Source organism: Lepisosteus platostomus, chromosome 17 (assembly GCF_059453375.1).
Source record: "Lepisosteus platostomus isolate fLepPlt1 chromosome 17, fLepPlt1.hap1, whole genome shotgun sequence".
Lineage (NCBI taxonomy): Eukaryota > Metazoa > Chordata > Actinopteri > Semionotiformes > Lepisosteidae > Lepisosteus > Lepisosteus platostomus.
Window position 1 is genome coordinate 15,490,437 of NC_142627.1, and position 18,565 is coordinate 15,509,001.

Genomic DNA, 18,565 nt, shown 5'->3' on the forward strand with positions numbered 1-18,565 from the left:
ATTGTCACGAACTATGCAAGCATCCAATTCATTATAACAAACTCAAAGTAATGCAATGGACGTTACAAACCAATACCAAGGAATAACTATAATGTTCAAACAAAGCAGCCTAGCCATAGCTGACATATTAGCACACCACATACAATATGACATGTCAAGGACATTTCCAAGCCACAGTTTGCACTGGGCTCTGAAAAAAAGGGAACAGCGATCCAAATAACAAGACACTCAGACTGCAAACTTGAAAATTAAAAAGCCGTGAAAGTTCCCAGTGAGTTCCTCTGTCTTTATTTCATAAACAGAGTACACATTACAGAAAACAACTTCCACAGATAAATCATACTAATGACTTCTTCATGATCTTAAAGTATTTAAATAGATAACTAGATTGATATTAAAAAACACAATTGGATGATTTTGAATTGTTACTGCAAATGTTCAATTAACACTCGTAAAAATAGACCAAGATGTCTAAATATCCTGAAACGTTTGACAAGGTACTTACAGAATATTTTTTTGAATGATTACATTTTCTGCCAAATAACCTAAAAATGGTCTTTTAAGTGCAATTTACTTAAACACATTATCAAAAGACAAGAAAAATGGTCTTTTCCATCAAGGTGGCCTTTCTGTGTAATGTAGCGATGGCAGACTTGTGTATTGGAATGTGAATTTAGTGATGCAAAGGTCTAACAAATAAAAATAACAAATATTCATTAGCTTTATTAAGCACTGTAAATAGAACTGAATATTTGTACTCACTGGATACTTCACATAAAGCGCCAAAAACACTTATATATCATATACAGTAGTTGAAATTTTTCATTTCAGAGAATTTTTAGCTTTTGCCTTATTTTCTATAGAAGGCATGTATATATTATTGCAGCAGAAAAGTAAAGGAGTTAAATATCCATGAAAATTCTATGCTGACAAAATTTAGGACAATCACCACAGAGAGAATAAGCAAATAAAAATGAGCGCTTAAAAAATGTCTCAATCAGAAAAACATAAATTGATCGGAAATGCTTGTATGAGATTCCAAATGCAATATGCGCCAAAATAAAATAATAAAAAAACACAACTAAAAGAAAGGAAATAAACATTGTGAGTTCTCAGACTCTCAGATTTACCTTTTAGTATGCAGGCACTCTGCACTTCTCCCTCTCTTTGCTCTGGGCAGCATGAGGAACTCGCTGTGTTAATAATATGGATGGGGTAACAGAAGAAAAATGAAGTAATCAAAAAGAAGGGGAACAGATGTATAGTTGGTGACCCAGTGAAAATGCAAAAGAAAAGGCAAAACAAATAAAAGAAATCTAACGTACTTTTGTTAGGACTTTAAAAGCACAACTCTAAGAATATGGCCAAACAATGTACGGTTCTTACAAACTGAAGTTGTCTATACTACTGCAGCTATTTCAGAAGCACTGGAAAACTGCACAGGTATTTGTTAGGTCTCTGGTGAACTAATGCTTTCCACATATCAGCCTTCTCTAAAACATTACCAAATATGAAACTTCTTGTTCCTGCTGTCCTATGTTTGAAGAAAGAGTGTCAATAAACAGTAATCCACACAACAATACCATATACAGTACGTAGGAACTATTAATGTAGATGAGACTTAAAGTACAACAGCACCTTCTAGTGGATATTTATTTAAAACATTCACAAAGGGTGCTGTAGCTGGCTACACTAGAGACTTATTTTTTAACCCCAGATAAGAACTAGAACGTTTATGGTGCAACCTCACTAGCCATGGAAGTGCTTCTAGTACAAAAACTGATTTTATAATTAATTTCAAAATAACCCATTAAAAAATGTGCTTCTTTTAAAATGTTGATCATAACTACTAAAACAAGCAAGATGCATATTTACTGAGACATTGTGTGGGTGGGACAACTATTTATATACTGCAAGCTTGACAAAGAACACTATCATTTCAACATTTTCATCACGGTGTAAACCAACATAAATCAGTATTTCCTCCATTTTTAATTTACAGTACCTCATTGTCCTTTTGCCTAGAAATGCATAATTTTTACTAAGCATTATTTTGGGTTAAAAAATAAAGTCGTTTTCATATCAAAAGCTCCAAAATGTGCACAATGTTTATTTACCTTTGACCTAAATTCAACTTTCCAATCGTAAAAAACATTTCTATTTTTGCGCTATTTCAGTCATGAACACTGACTGTGGCAGGCTCATGTGTATGCAGCTACTGAAATCAATCTTAAGGGACCAATCCTTCACAATTTTTTCTTAAAATGCATAAAGTAAACCCCAAGTTTACCCCAACCCCAAGTGTCAAAAAGTTACAAAATACTGCATATTGCACCCTGTAATTTTCATTAAGTATTACACGGAATAATACCATATTCTGAACTGTGTAACTACTGTACATTTGTGTCTTCTTTTATATTCACTATTTCATTTTAAAATTCAATGCTCACCTATAATAAAGGTACAGATCTACAGGCTTGAAACAGTGAGTGGTATTTAGATTCTGAGAAGGAAATTGGGTTTTTTTTGTCAGTTGTGCACTCATACAGTTTGTTTTTGAGCAATGTTCAATATGAAAAATAACTTCAGGACGTGACACATGCTTTGCACCGAAACCAAAAATGTACCTTTCCTCTGGAAAATACTGGCTGTCCCCATCTCTGGACCTGCGATCATCCTTACTTCTAGAGGCATCATGGTATCTTGTTGGGGAACGAGACTGTCTTGACTGATGAATTTCATCTAAACTCCTACGACACAAAGAAAAGACAAAGATCTCATGACTGAGCAGTGAGAAATGATAATAACCAGAGGAACAGGAGGTGTGAAAGAGTGGAATTACTGATTTGATGTATGAGTTAGGAACTATAAAGACAAGAAGTCCCAAGGGCGGAGGTCATTAATTAAAGGGAGCCTGAGTTGTTTTTCTCAGACATTCCTTAGGTGGCAGAGGGTGCCCACTACCCAAAGCAGTCCAAGGCTAGAGCAAATGCTTACCTCTGTAGTGGCACACTTGGTGGTCTGGACCGGGTCCTGCCCTGGTCATCACCGCGATGAGGAGAAACGGACCGTGAGCGGTGGTGCGCCACTCTCTGCTGTTCTGGCACAGTGAGGGTTGTAGATTTCCTTTCTTTGCTGCTAGACCTGCATTCTGCCGCTGTTTGCCATTCAAAACAAGACACATGACAGAAAAGGGTCGGTTCAAACCATTTGTACGTGGCAACCTGCAGCAGCACCAATCGAGGAATTTTATTGGTTCAGCACTACACATAACATTTACTTTAATGAGAGTACATTTTGTCATGCGGAAATCACGTTTCTCTAGGCTTCTGAAAAGCACACTGGATCAAACATGCCCAAAAAAAAGAGTTGACGGTCAAGTGTCGTCCCTTCTACATTGTGCATGCAACTCAAATGAAACAGATCAGTTATTTGTTATGAAAGTGACATCCTTCTAGACATCATGCAAGAGTACGTTTTCTGGTTCGCTTAACAGGGCTGAAGCAGGAAGGCAGAGGGGTGCTGAGGAGAACGGTGTCAATACTGTATGAATATTCAATTGACTTCAGATTACAAATACATAAGCGATTGAAAATCAGAATTATAATTTACTTTTTTACCTTACAGTAACTAGTACTGTGAATTTGAATTGTGCCTTGAAAAGCACAGGACTTGAAAATCCTTTGAGTGTTGTTTTCATTGTTCACAAGTTCAGTGATCACCTCCAGTATGTAGTGCTTTGGTACACTACTGTATGTACATGGGCAGCAGCAAACCTTTGCTCCAGAAAGGAAATCATTTAAAGGGAGAATACTCATGGTAAAAGAAACAGCATCTTCACCACCCTCACATTTACATGTTATTTACTCTCACTCTGGGAATAACATTCGCAATGTCCATTGAGATTTCTGTCTGGTGTTTACTCCATTTTACTTCTGACCTCCTGCATGAGTCCTATAAAGCACTGTGTAAAATAACTGAATCATGCTCTACCACCCCACCCACCTGTTGAAACTACTCCAATACCATCATCAACATCATAATCTGAGATGTCACTATCAGTGATTCGTTGAGACCCTGTATAATGATGGGACAAACACACAGCTGCAGATTTTGGAGATTCATCACATGTTAACACAGCACGACTTTCAAAGCGGTCTAGATTTCCAGGCTCTTATACAGCATGCCCATGAGGACAGTGTGCTGTTACTGTATGCAAAGTGTCTCTTGCATCATAACCCATATACTGACATAGAATAATTTTAGAAACTGTGGTTCTGGAATTATTCAGATGGAAAGGCTCATCTGTGTTTCTCCATTTGCTGGATGTGTTAACACCTTCCATATTCAACCTGGACATATTGGCATGATAAAGCAAAACAGACAGAGGAGTTTGGAGCACTTGTGCAGAAAACCTAGAGTAGTGACAGCTGTATGCTGTAAAATTGGAAAGTGACTGATTTACTGTATTGGGGGGGATGTCATGCATCATTTATTTTTAAAAATGTAAATAAATTTAAACGACCTTAACTGAATGTTCATTTTATAGCACAAAAGTCAAAATATGTAGCCACGTTCAACTTAAACATAAAAAATATCAACAAAATGTCAGTAATAATCTCAGACGATGAAGTATAATCCAATAAATAAAATTTTCCGTTTTATCACCTCTTTCCTCTACACCCAAATATGCCTAATGGAATTTTTTAAGCTTACATTTTTAGTGCAATTGCTGTACATGTACAGTAATTAAAATGCATATGTAGAGTATATTTAATGCACTTAAGGTCCTTTATGATGTTGACAACAGTTCAAAAGGGATGGAGTGGAGCTTGATAAAGTTATTTCATATGTAATCTACACAAATATTCACTTCTGGAGGGGGCAATGCCTTGTGCATTTGAGAATTAATGCAATGTGTTCACATATTTACCACACCTCTATGCATTAGCTATTGTCTGAAATACAAAACAGTTTTCTATGAGTCACTTTGAATTACCCATGCCCTAAATTCTGATAATCACCAAATAGCTTAAAATTTGCTTGTTCTTGTTGCTCTCGTGACTGAGAATGTGCAGTGCTAATTTCCCATGATCAAATGAAATGTAAGGGATTTTGAATCATGATAACCTACCTTGTGTTTCTTTTATTTTGCCTGCGGCTGCCTGTTGTAATTTAAAATCAACAAGACCCTTTAAAAATAAAAACAACCATAAAAACTTACTTTGGAGTTTTTTGCATGGGCTTTCCCCGTGGATATGTCTCCGTGGCATGTAAGGTGATGGCTGTGGCAGAGGTAGTGAAGATACATCATGCGTCTGGAGTTTGTACCAGTGTGGCTCATCATCCAGCAGAGCTGTTTCCAGCTCTATTAGAATCTAAATATAAAGATGAAATAACACCTCTATTACTTGGGAAAGAAACTTTAATAGTGTTATATTACAGTGAAGTTTGCAGTAGCAGTGTTTTTTTGGAAAATCCTTAGCACAGAACAAAACCTATATTTAAAACCATGGTCACACAAATATTTTAGTCCTATTCTCGTACGAAGATGAAATTGTTGGATGAAGATTTCGAGCAGAATAGAATTGCCACATCTGAAACATTGGTTTACTTGTTAAAACGTACCTCTCCCAGAAATTCACTTGCTTCCTCTTGTACTCTTGGTTGGTCCCATACGGTGATCTCCAGCATTCGCTCTCTGAAGTCCCTTCGATGTACATGGGAATACAGAAAGGTTTGGTTCCACTTCGGCTCCAGGCTCTTCTTGACTGTTTTAGTCCTCCGTTTACTCTTGTCACTGAATATTACAATAAAATTCACATTTAAAGGTTATCTCTCTTATTCTGTTTACGGCAGGGTGTACACTGCCATCTACTGTGGTTTAAAATAACTGATTACTGTATTGCTGTTGCATCTTGGAATGTGAAAAATTGCGTTCATGTAATAGATGATCAGTAAAGTGTAATACAGTATACAGAAAAAATAAAAACATTATGTTAGAGTAATTACCCACAACATTGACGAATGACACGCTAATCTTTACATATATTATTTTTTGTTTCATGATTTGTAATTATGATTTGTTGACCAAACTGAGTTGCTTTGCACTCAGCAATACGTTTCTGTTTGCTCTAAGTTCTTGTGAATCACCTCCTCATGAAGAGCTGATGACAATACTCAGCCATTTTATCTGCACATGCTAGCGTGTGTTCTGATCTAATTCTGGGTTTTATGTTTAACCTGTTTTGGTATTGCAAATTACATTAATTATTTCCTGAGGTGCAGTATCTTAAAAACAATACAGATTTTAATACAAATTTAAATGCACAATTGTAAAACGCTTATGGATGAAGAAAGTAAATTGTCACAAACATCTGCAAAGAAAAAACAAAAATACTATTTTAGTTCTGATTGAAATATTCACTTTTAGAAAATGGTTATATGTTGGGTATACATTATTTGCAATTCACCAAAATGAGACATTACTGGAAGGGGGTAAGTATTTTGAAAGGCACTGTTAATCACCCTTTAATATATAATTGTAGCATTTGTGGGTTACTTTGGACTGTTACTGGTTACTGTATCTCCTGTTGTTTTTCTTCAAAATTGTTTTACAGACAGGGAGTACTGCATACCCTCTGTCCGGAAGAAAATACATTTTGACGTATGGGTTCCTTGGTCGCCCATCACTTCTTGCTGGGAGGCCAGTTGCTTGAAGTACATTAACTATTAGCTGGTGTCCCACTTTATCATACCACAACTTTACCTGTAAAATATTGATTTTCAATTACTGTTATACTAAGAAGAAACAACACTAGCAGGCTAACAGGTCTAAAAAAAACAGGACATACACAATTTAGAATCAGTTACAAGAAAACAAGATGCCATTCATGCTAGCACCTGAGTAGACAAAGCTCCATGAAGCTGAACAGTACACACCACTCTCTTGATTTTCTGACCTGCATGTTAGTCAGCATTTTGGGTTCAGCCCAGATTCCCTCTTAAAGTGACCACAAACTAAACCCAAAAGGCTGGTGAATTTCCTAGAGAAGAAGACAACCTCCAGAATGCCCAACCAAGAAACAGAAATACCACAAGTCAATTTATGCATGGTGAATGATATTTTCACAATATTATTAATAAATGTCTAATCTATACACATATTGTATAACATGACTGAACTTTCCATCCTCATCATTCTATTCTTATTGTAGTTTTACAGGGCAAGAACACAAAGCAGAACACCAGACACCAAGAACACAAAACTGAAGTTCTCCACTTGCTCATTAGTGGAGTGAGGGCTGGTTCTTCTACAATGCATGCTACTGATTTTACCCATAAGGCTGTTACAACATTCTGTTTCAAAGTTTGTTTTATCTTCAAGAAGTATTTAAAGTAAAATCAATCTTTGAACATTTCTGAAGTCCCAGTGTGCACTGTATGAAGTTATATTAAAAAAAACTAGAAATTTAAACAATTTGCTGTTGAAGAGAAGATCTACATGCCAACATATATTAAAGGAACAAAAATAGGTTTATTCCATGCTGAAAAAAAGAAGAGAGAAAAAACACAACGATTCGGCCGTGGAGCCTTCTTCCCACACCTGAGGAAGGCTCCACGGCCGAAACATTGTGTTTTTTCTCTCTTCTTTTTTTCAGCATGGAATAAACCTATTTCTTGTTCCTTTGCAGCCTATGCATGCTGACGCAGCTACCCACCTGAACATATATTAAATGTCTGTTTTGAGTTTACCACTCTGTTCATTTTTATGCTTGATGTTTTTTTTTTCCAAAGAAGAGCTGCACAGGTCTCAATCTTATTTTTATTCAAAGTCAGTCTGTTTACAAGTGGGGTTACATCGCAGGAGACGCTGAGAGATGGCTAATGTACTGTACATCTTAATAAATATATAGTACTTATAGCACTGCATACTTACAGAAAGCTGTCCTGGTAGAACCTGAGGAGCATCTCTGAGAGTACCTGGACTCGTTGGGGATATAACTGAAATTGAAGGTCTTTCCATTTTCTGGGACTCAAAAGAACTTGAACCTGTATGTTCAAAGAACAAGGACATTTAATGTACACTGAGCATCAAAATTAGATTAATATATTTCTTATTTCTGCATTTATGTTTTTAGGAAAAAAGTGTAGAGAGCCAAAGACACTCCTATGTATGAGGCAGTCATGACATTCAATATAATGTTTATTCACATTTGGCTTTGTAAAAACATATGTGAATAAACAGTGATGAGTTTGTTTTTTATGCTCAGTATACTGTATCTGAATGCTTGAATGAGTGATGGTTAACCATTCATGTTGGTGTGTCCACCAACTTATATGATTTGGTTTGACAAAACAAAATTATCCCAAAAATAATTCTGAGAGAAAAAAAAAGAATCATAAGGGAGAATTTTTTACGACATACTGTATACTGGTACCTAGAATTCAAATTTGAAAATATTTTTTGTGTGCAGTTGGAAATAATGTTCCTTAATCATTTTTGCTGCTTGATACATGAAAGTGTCATTGCTATTTGTAATCCACAGAGTTATTAACAATAAAGTAAAAGGACCTGGACATTGATATTACTGTCAACTTGTTGTAGAGGCTAGAAATCTAGATTTATTTAAATTGTACATAAACAATACAGACAACATGCTCCTATGACATTGCCCCAGAAAATCACTTCTAAAGTATGAGTGCAAAGCAAGGAAATATTTCACAAAACCTACTGGATTCTAGTGGAGGATGTGAAGTTTCTGGAATTCTTGGGATATCTCTAAAAATAAAAACAAATAAATCATAATACCATCAAAATATGTATCCACAATATTGATCATTGAAACTCAAGAGCTCGGGGCAGGACATTTTAAACATGTAAAGGTAAGCTTATTTCTTTTAATAATGAATTACTCATTATTTAAAATAATTTATGGAATAAAATATTTGTATATTATGTTTAACAGGAATATCCACAAAAATGGGATTAAAACATCTATCATCACACTTGTAAACACTGAGATTATTTAATGCATTGATCTGGAAAATCAATGCATCACATGTGGCACTTTTCTCATTTTCTGGAAAAGACAAATTCTCATGGAAGAAAACATAATGTCGAGTTTCAATACACTGGGAAGTGACTTATAACGTGACTCAATCAAAAAGTCACATTTGGAGCCAAACACTTTCACAAACACTTTAGAAGAGTCACTGAACATCCAAGAATGGTCACTGAGGGAGAGCAGAGACTTGGATTTGCATTTAGCAAACCCACATTTCTTACTGTGCACACAACATTGTGACAGGTGGGGTACAGTTTGAAGGAATAAACAGTAAAGTCAAGCAATAGGAACATATCAGCCTGTTTCAGAACAAAAGGGATAAAAACAGTTTACAGTGTATCCTTTCCAAAGTTGTAAAGTACAGTGGTTTAATTGTAATCAGACTGGAAAGGGAAAGGATAAGGTTCATGGAAGACCACAGATACTGTATATACAGTACTTGTTACTTACTGGTATGCTTTATACACCTTTCTCAAGAAGTTTTTGGAAAGAAATCGATGAATACATCTTATAACGAAAGAGGAAGACAAATCAGAGGTGAGAAAAAATGTTAAGAGATCAAATGAGTAACCAAAGCTTGGAAGGAAGCAAGGAAGAAAACACAAAAAACAGCAGGGATGCTGTGAAGTACAGAAAAACAGGGGGGAAAGGGCATGGAACTCAACTTAAAGAAAAGGAAATGCACAAAAGACAGTTGAGAAACCCTTTATGAACCAATCAAGAGGCAAAAGGGTCTTTCACATAGCCTGACATATTTTGTCATGAGAATACTTTGAATCAATTAGGGTAAGAAAACAGGGGATATGCCTATATTACACCATTCTATAGCAAGCCCTACAGAGTACACACTGCCACATTCCCCAGAATGTTTTTTTCCAAGTACCAGTGTGAATTCATCATCATACAATCTATATTCAAAAATGGACACAAGACATTCTTTATAATCCTCACTCTCCTATTTTAAGAAACACAATGCCCTTTTACTTTATTTCTTTGAAATAAGGTTCGTTTTAGGTTTTTATTTTCTTAAAGCAGCTGCTGTTGGTAAATGAATACCACCATTTTTTAAATATATTTTTTTAATTACAATAAATCTATCATCTCATGAAATACCACTCACTGTGTACTAAATTGTCTTGACCTAATTTTTTCTAAATTCACCACAGCAACATTTCTCTGTGGACAGCATAATTCATGCTTGCTTTTCCATCCAGTATAAATATTTTCAAATGCCATGCACACATTGCATGTTGAACAGACTTTAACATTTATACCAGATCTGTGAGAGATCAGAAGCAGTGCTTGGATGTTTAAAAGGCAATGCTAAGATGAAAGCCCCAGTTTTCCCCAGAAAGGCAGCATTTCTGTGGCTATTGCTACAGCTCTGCCATCTGTTAGTCGCATTCTCAAACTGCGCATTAACACAGCTGATTAGCTTTTTTGGCAAACGCAAGCAACTTCATCACATCACCTCATGGTATTGTGAAGACCTGCATCATTGTCCCATCAGTGATGGCCAGTTGAAAAGTGCGATGAGATCAGTAATCAATAATAAACACTCGATTATTACTGCTGTAGTGTGCATTACTGAAGCAATAAAGTAGCGGCCATTTTATACAATTGTTGTGAGTTGGGAGTTGCACCTCTTTTGTTAGAAGCAAAAGCATTTTATCCTTCAAAAGGTGGCTCCCCAGTTTCACAGCATAGAACAACTGCTTTCAGTAACTGCTTAGATGAAGAGTTGGGTTGAGTTTTTTTGGTTGAGATTAGTTTTAGGGTAAGAGATGTGGGAGTTCAGATGGGGCAACTGACAAAATGGCTGTTGTTAAATATGCTAACACAGAAAGCTACAGAGATATTCATATGAAAATGCTAGAGCTGAAAAATGCACATTACAACCATAGCTGGAATACAGGCACAACTATCAACAGATAACTTTGCAGAAACAATGCCACTGGAACATGATTGACAGATTCAGCCACTTGGTTAAACACTCTATTGATAAATGTCGAATTCGGGCGCCATATCTTTAGAGCTTTATCTACCATTGTAGTGCCACTGCAGTAACTATGTTGTTACTTAGTAATCTCTCTAATCTTTTGAAAGTACAGCTTTTTGAGACTTTTTTTGTCCTTGACTTCAAATATGCAGTGCATGTATTATATGGAACCTGAGCTAGCAAAGAAGTTGGTGGTTGAGGATATCAAAACCTCAATATTCAACAATGAAATGAAAACAAGCAAGGAACAACTGGTCCTACAGGTACTGTATAAGACAATGGAGTTATTTTAAACTTACCCAATTGGTCTTGAAACTACGATTTCAACTTGGAGTTCTGATTTGGATTCCAAAATGATATTGTAAACCTCCTTTTTTGTAGCTCCAGGTAATGGTTTTCCATTCCATTGCAACACCTCATCACCTTTCAACACAAAAGCCCATTTAAATGCTGTTTAGTTTTACAGAACAACAACATGGAATTGTTGTAGACAAGTGATGACAGAAAGACCAGTTAAAGGGGAACATTCAATTAGCATTCATCTAATGTCATTTTTGACAAACCGAACACCTAAAACATTATCACTGGTTTAAACGTCTGTTGTCTCTGTGTAAATGCATAACCATTACAGTAAGCTTATTCAAACTCAAAAATTGAAAAGAGGAGATCACAAAATAAGCTCAACAAACTAATACAGTATCCTTAATTTTTTATCACTATCGCAAATACATTTTAGTTATAAGGAAATATCACATTTAATTTAAGTTTTAATTACATTCCTCTAAAGCATATATTTATACAAAATACAGCACATATTTCTTGATACACAACAGACATTCGGTCTTATAATATAATATTCTTAGTTGCACACCTGCTTTTAAATGTCCAACAGCATCAGCTAAGCTTCCTTTCTTTACTTTTGTGATGAAGGCACCAAGTCTTCCTGTTTCTGTAATCTTTCCTCCAACAACCTGGATTGATCAAATATTCTAGTCAGTACACCAACAGAAAATAAAAAATAAGCCACCATCACACAAGTTTATAAGATACCATCCTGCTGAACACTCTTATGTACAGTACCATTATTTTTAAATCTACATGTCAGAGCCCTAGCAGAGACTAGTTTTTAACTACACTTCTGTTTCACAATGCAGTCCCTAATTGTCCCACATTGTCCCACAATTGTCCCACTTGCACTGCGATCCCAATCTTACCCACAAAAAAATAAACTTAGAACTCACAATTACAGGATCTAACAAGAGTGTGAGTTTCCTCCATGCTTAGAAAAAATGTTAATATGTGATATATATTATATAATCTGAATTCGTGCTGATCTTGCCACTTTAAGAATAAAACAAATCTTGTTTAAATCAGGTAAGAAATTAATATAATAGAACTTATCAATATATTACCCTTGCTTAAATTTAATGCTATATTTGTTTTTGCCCATCCAATTCTGCCCACAACAAATTTCCATCTGATCCTAATCCTGCTACAGAGTTGTGCTATACACTTCATGCAAATACCTGTAATTCAAAATGTGGGAAACTGTAGATTAGTTGCATACTGTTTAATGCTACTTACTGTATAACATGCTCTGTTGTAACATAGTTTGCTTTATAGAACTTTGAAATTATGTTTGCTTTAAGAAAACACTATATTATTAATTTATTTAGCTGATGCTTTTATCCAAAACAAACTTGAACCCAAAACCTTCCAGTTATGATTAAACAGCCCTAGTTGCTGCATCATACTCTAGAAATTGATCATTTAATTGATCTCATATCAAGCTTTTTTGGGTCTAGATACAGTTTGATGGTAAAACATGGAATAAATATCACTTTTTGCCTTTGCTTTTGGCAGTGAATAACAGGAAATGTGAATCACTCATCTAGGTTTACAGGTAAATACACCTACATCTAAACTGACTTTTATTGGAGGAGTAACTACATGAGTCAGACCAAGAAACTCATTGGCTTCTGTGTTAACAGTGTACATTCATTAGAAAAGCTTTTCCCACTAATTTGAAATCAATTACTCTAAATGAGGACTGAATGAGAACAGAATTCATTATTAGTGAACTAGTATCAGTGCAATGAAACTAAAGGATAATTAGCATACTTACTTTTAACCCTAGTAATGAACCTGATTCTTTGGGCATAGTTGTTCTCTTGCTTAAAATAATGCGTCCAATTAAATGATCACCTTCTTTGGATGGCTGCCATGTAACAGGGTGCTGTAAATAAGAAGGCATTGATTTAATCCTATTACAACAAGCAAGTTCCATCATACACTCAGGATATCAAGTTCACAAATATCCTTTCCTAGCTAAACAACAGCATTAATTATAGACCTGTGATTATCTTGACAAGTCTAATTTGCTCAGGTCTTTACTTTTACAGTGCTATTGTTTAATGTGCTGTACTCACAGAGTCTGATTGTGAACACAACAGAAAATATAAAGTTTCAGTATGCTTGAACCATGTAAATGCCAGGAGTCCATGCTTGATCAATTAGAAATTATTATCAGGTATTATTCTACAAGTACTTCATCTATCAGGAGATCTTTATATGGCACTTTCTAGTACCTGTCATTTATCATGTATTAATTAATTACTGACAATATAGTCTTGTGATGCAGCGCAATATGAGATATAAGAGAGTGACGATTTAAAGTTATTTATCTATTGAAACTCTGAAACTTCAATTCTTTGTCAAACATTCCATAAAGTGCAGATCAAATCACGGGCAGCTAATTTTCACATTACCTTAAAAAAATAAGTTAAAATACGTAAAAAAACAAATTCCTAATACAAGAAATTGTATACAGCATGTCCAATAAAGTGATCTTATCAATGTACGTTCATATGTAAAAGCAAATGCTCAAGAGAGGTTTTCCTTTTGTAACATCAAGTTTTCTTGATCATTTTAACTGTTGAGGTTATGAGGCTGTCAAAAAAAAAATCAGCTCCCACAAACCTTTAAAATTCAATTTAAAACCTCCAGACTGTTTATTCATTAATAAGCAGGTGTCTTACCGAACTAATTGGGGAAGTCTCACTTACATGCCAGATGGCAGGATCCAGAGGAAAGCAATCCCAGTCACCTGCAAACAAATGTGAGAAACTAAGCAACAGTGTTGGAATGCATGCTCAAGACAAGGATTAGGGCAAGCGTACATAGTGCAGATTTTCTCCATTGCTTATTTATACAACAGAGGCAGGTCTGGATTCAGTTTAAACAACATTGTTTATAGAAAAAGTGCAAGGTTTATTGAACATTTAAAAATAAGGTGACAGTGCATTACAAAGCGACATGCAGATCATGCTTACAGTTCTTTGAATTGGAAAGAAATGACTAATTTAATTTTCCTTCTTATGTTTGTTTAAAAAGTTTGTGGAAGCAAACTTTAATACAAAGGAAGCAATCAGAAATCTCACACCCTTCCACAGACTTCTAATAGTGCAGGGAGCTCACATTAAAGAGAATGTGGGCTTTTGAAGATATTTGTAAGTACTGTACAGTATTTCAGACCTTTTATTGTGCCATGCAAGCATATATATATATTAATGTTTTGTGTCAGATGCATCCAATTTAAATGTATTGTCTGGGATACATGTCTAATGATGTACAGTATGTTAAACCAAACAAATGGTGAACGTTCTCTTTCAACTGCAAGATGAGGTAAAAAGACAGTTCAGCCAGCAAGAGGAAGTGACTATTAAGATGTTGTTTTTACAACAGTTGTTTATTACATGCTATAAATAGACCTGACAGAGAAAGAGGCAGATAACTTTTTCACTCAACCTGCCATATCTTGATCTCGGATGAAATAAAGACCTGATGATCACTTCACCTCTGTAGCCTGGACTGTTTGTTTCCCAGTCTCCTGAAGAGGGTTCACTTCACCTCTCTGCCTTCAGCTGTCTTGATCCCCAGCAAGGCAGACTGGCCCTCTCCTCAGTGCTACACTCAAAAGGTGCTACACTCAAAAGCCTTACCTTGCTGAGGATCCCACTACTAACACCAACTGAAGGCAGACTGTTACTTGTAACTTGTCCATTACTTAAAGTTCATTAGCTAATCAATATTGATCTGCTGTCTGATCATCTTATTTTCTCAATTGATGTATAGCTTGTTGATCAGAAAATTTGTTCCTGTCAGCTGTTTACATTTTATTTTTATCAAATGTCAAAAAAACATTTTTATCAAGATTCATTGGATATAAACAATTTAAGTAGTTTATAGGTTAACAATTACACGATAACTGTACAAAAGATACAAAAGATAAAAGCCAAGTTAATAATGCTGTGATTACAAATATGTTATACAAAAGACAAAATCCAATCTTTCAAAGCAAAACAAAATTAACTTATTGACAGTAGTCTAAACACATGTGTATTCACCTAGTTACTGGTATCTTTTCTGTCTACTTCTGTATTAGAAAGAAGTTAAATAAAAAGATGGAATGGAATGTATTATTAGGTCATGGCCAGTTTCTGACAACCTCTCATTGTAGTTCTACTGCCAAACATAGGCAGATGGAAAATGTCATTGCTAAATCCCTGCATGCAAAGATTCAAACACTAGTACCACACACATCTGACTAAGCCCAGTATTAGGGATTAGAACCCGACTAATTAGCAATTTATTGATTATTTTCTCGGTTACATTACCACAACATCAGTAACTTCTATATAAATTATTACCCTGACCCTTCCACTTTGACTCTCATAAGTATACTGCCACAGATTGAGAAGGGTGGTTTGTAACTTTATTTTTTTCAGTCCTGCCAACCCGGAATAAGATTATCCACACAAAAATGAAAAAGAAGAAGGAAAAGCTATCATGGAAAAATTATAAATTAAAAAAACACAAAGGGTGTTTTATATAATGAAGTTTCATTGCTGCAAGCATCGACAGTACATATGATATGGTTCCTGCTGCAGTTGCTGTTTTGAGATTCCACACTGATGCTATACTGTAATTTATGGATTCAAAGGACCATAGTTCCCAAATATGTAATAATTATTCCAAAAAAGATCAAACACAGCAAATAGAACTAAGGGTTTTTATAGGAGTGCTTTGTATAAAATACTATAGGTGAATGTTAACCAATTTTTCTGCAAGTAAAACATGACACAATTGAGCTTAAATATTTGTACTCCTGTCACTGATGATGTACCCTGTAAACATTTTTAATAAAAGTTCCATTGGTGTTCACGATAAAAGAAAATGTACTATGTTTGATTTTTTGGAGCTTGAATCTGCAGATGACTCCTTTTCAGTAAAGTTGCCATATCACTCTGGTCAAATATGTCCAGGAGTCAACCAGCGAAGAACAGTCACAAAGGATAAAATTTATTTACTGGATTGATCTGCAACATTCTTAGCAACACTAACATACTGGTACATAAATGTTACACAATACAGTAAAATCCCACCCACGGTAGTCTTTTGAAATAGTTTTCAAAACAGAACTAAAAAAGGCAATGGATTTGATCACTATGTCAGACTGAAGGTTGACAGCACATTGTGCAGTCTCTCCATCTTTGTCTTTTCAATATTTTCAAGTGAACTGATAATCTGACTTTATGCATGATAGACAAAGGAGTTTAAAAATCACAATTATTCTTAAAAGCTTTGAGGCTTACTTGCCACATATTACAAAATTCTAAAACCTAACCTTAAATGAACATACAGAACATTTCTGAAGAAAATCCCTGCTTATACTGTAGTTCCAAATATTATAGATTATCTAGCCTATTTGTGAAGTGTGATGCTCCAAAAAAATAGTCTCCCTAAACAGAAATGTAAGGACCGAATGTGTACTGATCACAAGAAAAGTAACTCAATTAGGAATTTAAATTCAAATGCCTTATTCATTTGAATTTCATTAAAGCCTGCAGTCTGAAATCTACTGATTCTGTTTATTCCAATTATAAGAATGTTAATCCCTGAACTTCAATGATTGTAATCACAGATGTAGCTAATAAAATGCCACAAGAAGGATAAAAGTATCAAAACACTTACTATGCTTCATAAACTCTCCCCTAAAGCAGAATCCATTTTGATTTTTAATCATGCATCTACAGTAGAAATGTAGTATTGAGGTAGGGTGATTCTTACAGCACACTAGCATACTGTACTTCAGTAACACAATATTATTGTTGTATTATATTTGTAATATTACTGTATTTCAATAAGCAATTAAAAGGGGAAAATGTCGAAAAACCTTCCCTGTTACCTCTGTACACACAAGAAATATTTGAAACATACTGCAAAATGTTACACAGAGGACCCATTATAACAATGAGAATGAAAATTCTGGAATGTACTAACCACTGTGTTGTTCTCAAGGAAAACAACCCAACTGTCTTCCACCAAAGACAGCCGCTGAAAACACCAGACACAACAGGGTACTTTAACCATCTTTCTTTTTTCCACATTCTAGCTGGGTCTCCAAGAACAAATGGACCTCATATCATCTCTATTACAAGTCATAAAGCTTAATTGAAACTTGCAATGCCCCTGATAAGTCCCATTGCTGTCTTCGTCAACGCAGAAAAGACAACTGTCAAGATTCTTTCCCATGCAGTGCATTCTTTGCTGTTCCGAGAGTTAGAACTACCAAGAAATCTCGTCGTTAAGGCAAACACAAGCTATACTTATCCAACTTCCAGTTCTAGCACACACAATTAACACACACACACATTTCACAGCAGCAGCCAAGCAACTTCAAAGCACATCTGATTTACCTGTCCCTGAGTGCAAAGTATTAAGCAAAAACAGAAAAACCTTGCCAACATTGCTAACTTGAGACTTCAATTTTTTCCAGAAATAAGGATCTCAAATATATTTACGTAGCTGACAAGAGAAAAAAAACCCATTGAGTTGTAAAGCGTTACAAACTTCTCTGCCATGAAGACGGACCAGATTCTCCCTATTCTTTCTTTAGTTCCATGGAAAAGTGTCAGCATAATCCTCCAAAAGCACATTAAAAAACAGCCTAGTGTTTTGACACCAGATAACAAGGTAGGAAATGAAACTATAATCACAAACAAATCTCTGGAGATTACAACAGTCATTGATTAGTGTAGTAATCCGTAGGTTCAATCTGAGTCACTAGGCTTTCCTTCAGGATCTATGGTAGTACTATATCCATGAGCCCAGCATAGACTATTGTACCTAGCTGCATGCAAACTCTCAATTCTCTCAGCAGCTTAAGGGCAAATGAATTCAGTATACTGATGGTGCTGAATGAGGAAAGCACAACCCTTAGGCACCCCTGGAATCAATATCTTTGCAGTAGCTATTATTGCTATTTAATATTGTATTTCCCACTGGAGGAGAAATAAATCACAATTTCCCTTAGAGGTGCAAAAAAGTTCCCTACTCAGGCAAAGTCAGTTTTTGTTGGTAAATTCAAACATTAATGGTCTCATAAAATACGACAGGTGAAACGATTGTTTTTCTTTGTAAATTGTGTTGAAATTAA

The 18,565-nt window shown here is 35.3% G+C and overlaps 1 protein-coding gene across 20 annotated transcripts in view; it reads right to left on the bottom strand.

Moving 5' to 3' along the window:
* Positions 1-18,565, bottom strand: part of rims1a (regulating synaptic membrane exocytosis 1a) — a 114,709-nt gene that overhangs the window by 35,725 nt on the left and 60,419 nt on the right. For 6 of the 20 annotated variants that reach the window (XM_088610782.1, XM_088610780.1, XM_088610779.1 and 3 more), the window contains 14 exons: positions 14,106-14,173; positions 13,193-13,303; positions 11,939-12,038; positions 11,367-11,490; positions 9,519-9,575; positions 8,736-8,782; positions 7,940-8,052; positions 6,639-6,769; positions 5,629-5,800; positions 5,225-5,378; positions 4,006-4,077; positions 2,998-3,157; positions 2,628-2,750; positions 1,131-1,193 (listed from right to left, as the gene is read on the bottom strand). In XM_088610782.1, coding sequence (XP_088466908.1) covers positions 1,131-1,193; positions 2,628-2,750; positions 2,998-3,157; positions 4,006-4,077; positions 5,225-5,378; positions 5,629-5,800; positions 6,639-6,769; positions 7,940-8,052; positions 8,736-8,782; positions 9,519-9,575; positions 11,367-11,490; positions 11,939-12,038; positions 13,193-13,303; positions 14,106-14,173 — 1,495 coding nt within the window. The remainder of the gene's footprint in view (positions 1-1,130; positions 1,194-2,627; positions 2,751-2,997; positions 3,158-4,005; positions 4,078-5,224; positions 5,379-5,628; positions 5,801-6,638; positions 6,770-7,939; positions 8,053-8,735; positions 8,783-9,518; positions 9,576-11,366; positions 11,491-11,938; positions 12,039-13,192; positions 13,304-14,105; positions 14,174-18,565) is intronic. The other 14 variants (XM_088610785.1, XM_088610793.1, XM_088610800.1 and 11 more) reach the window with 4 other exon arrangements.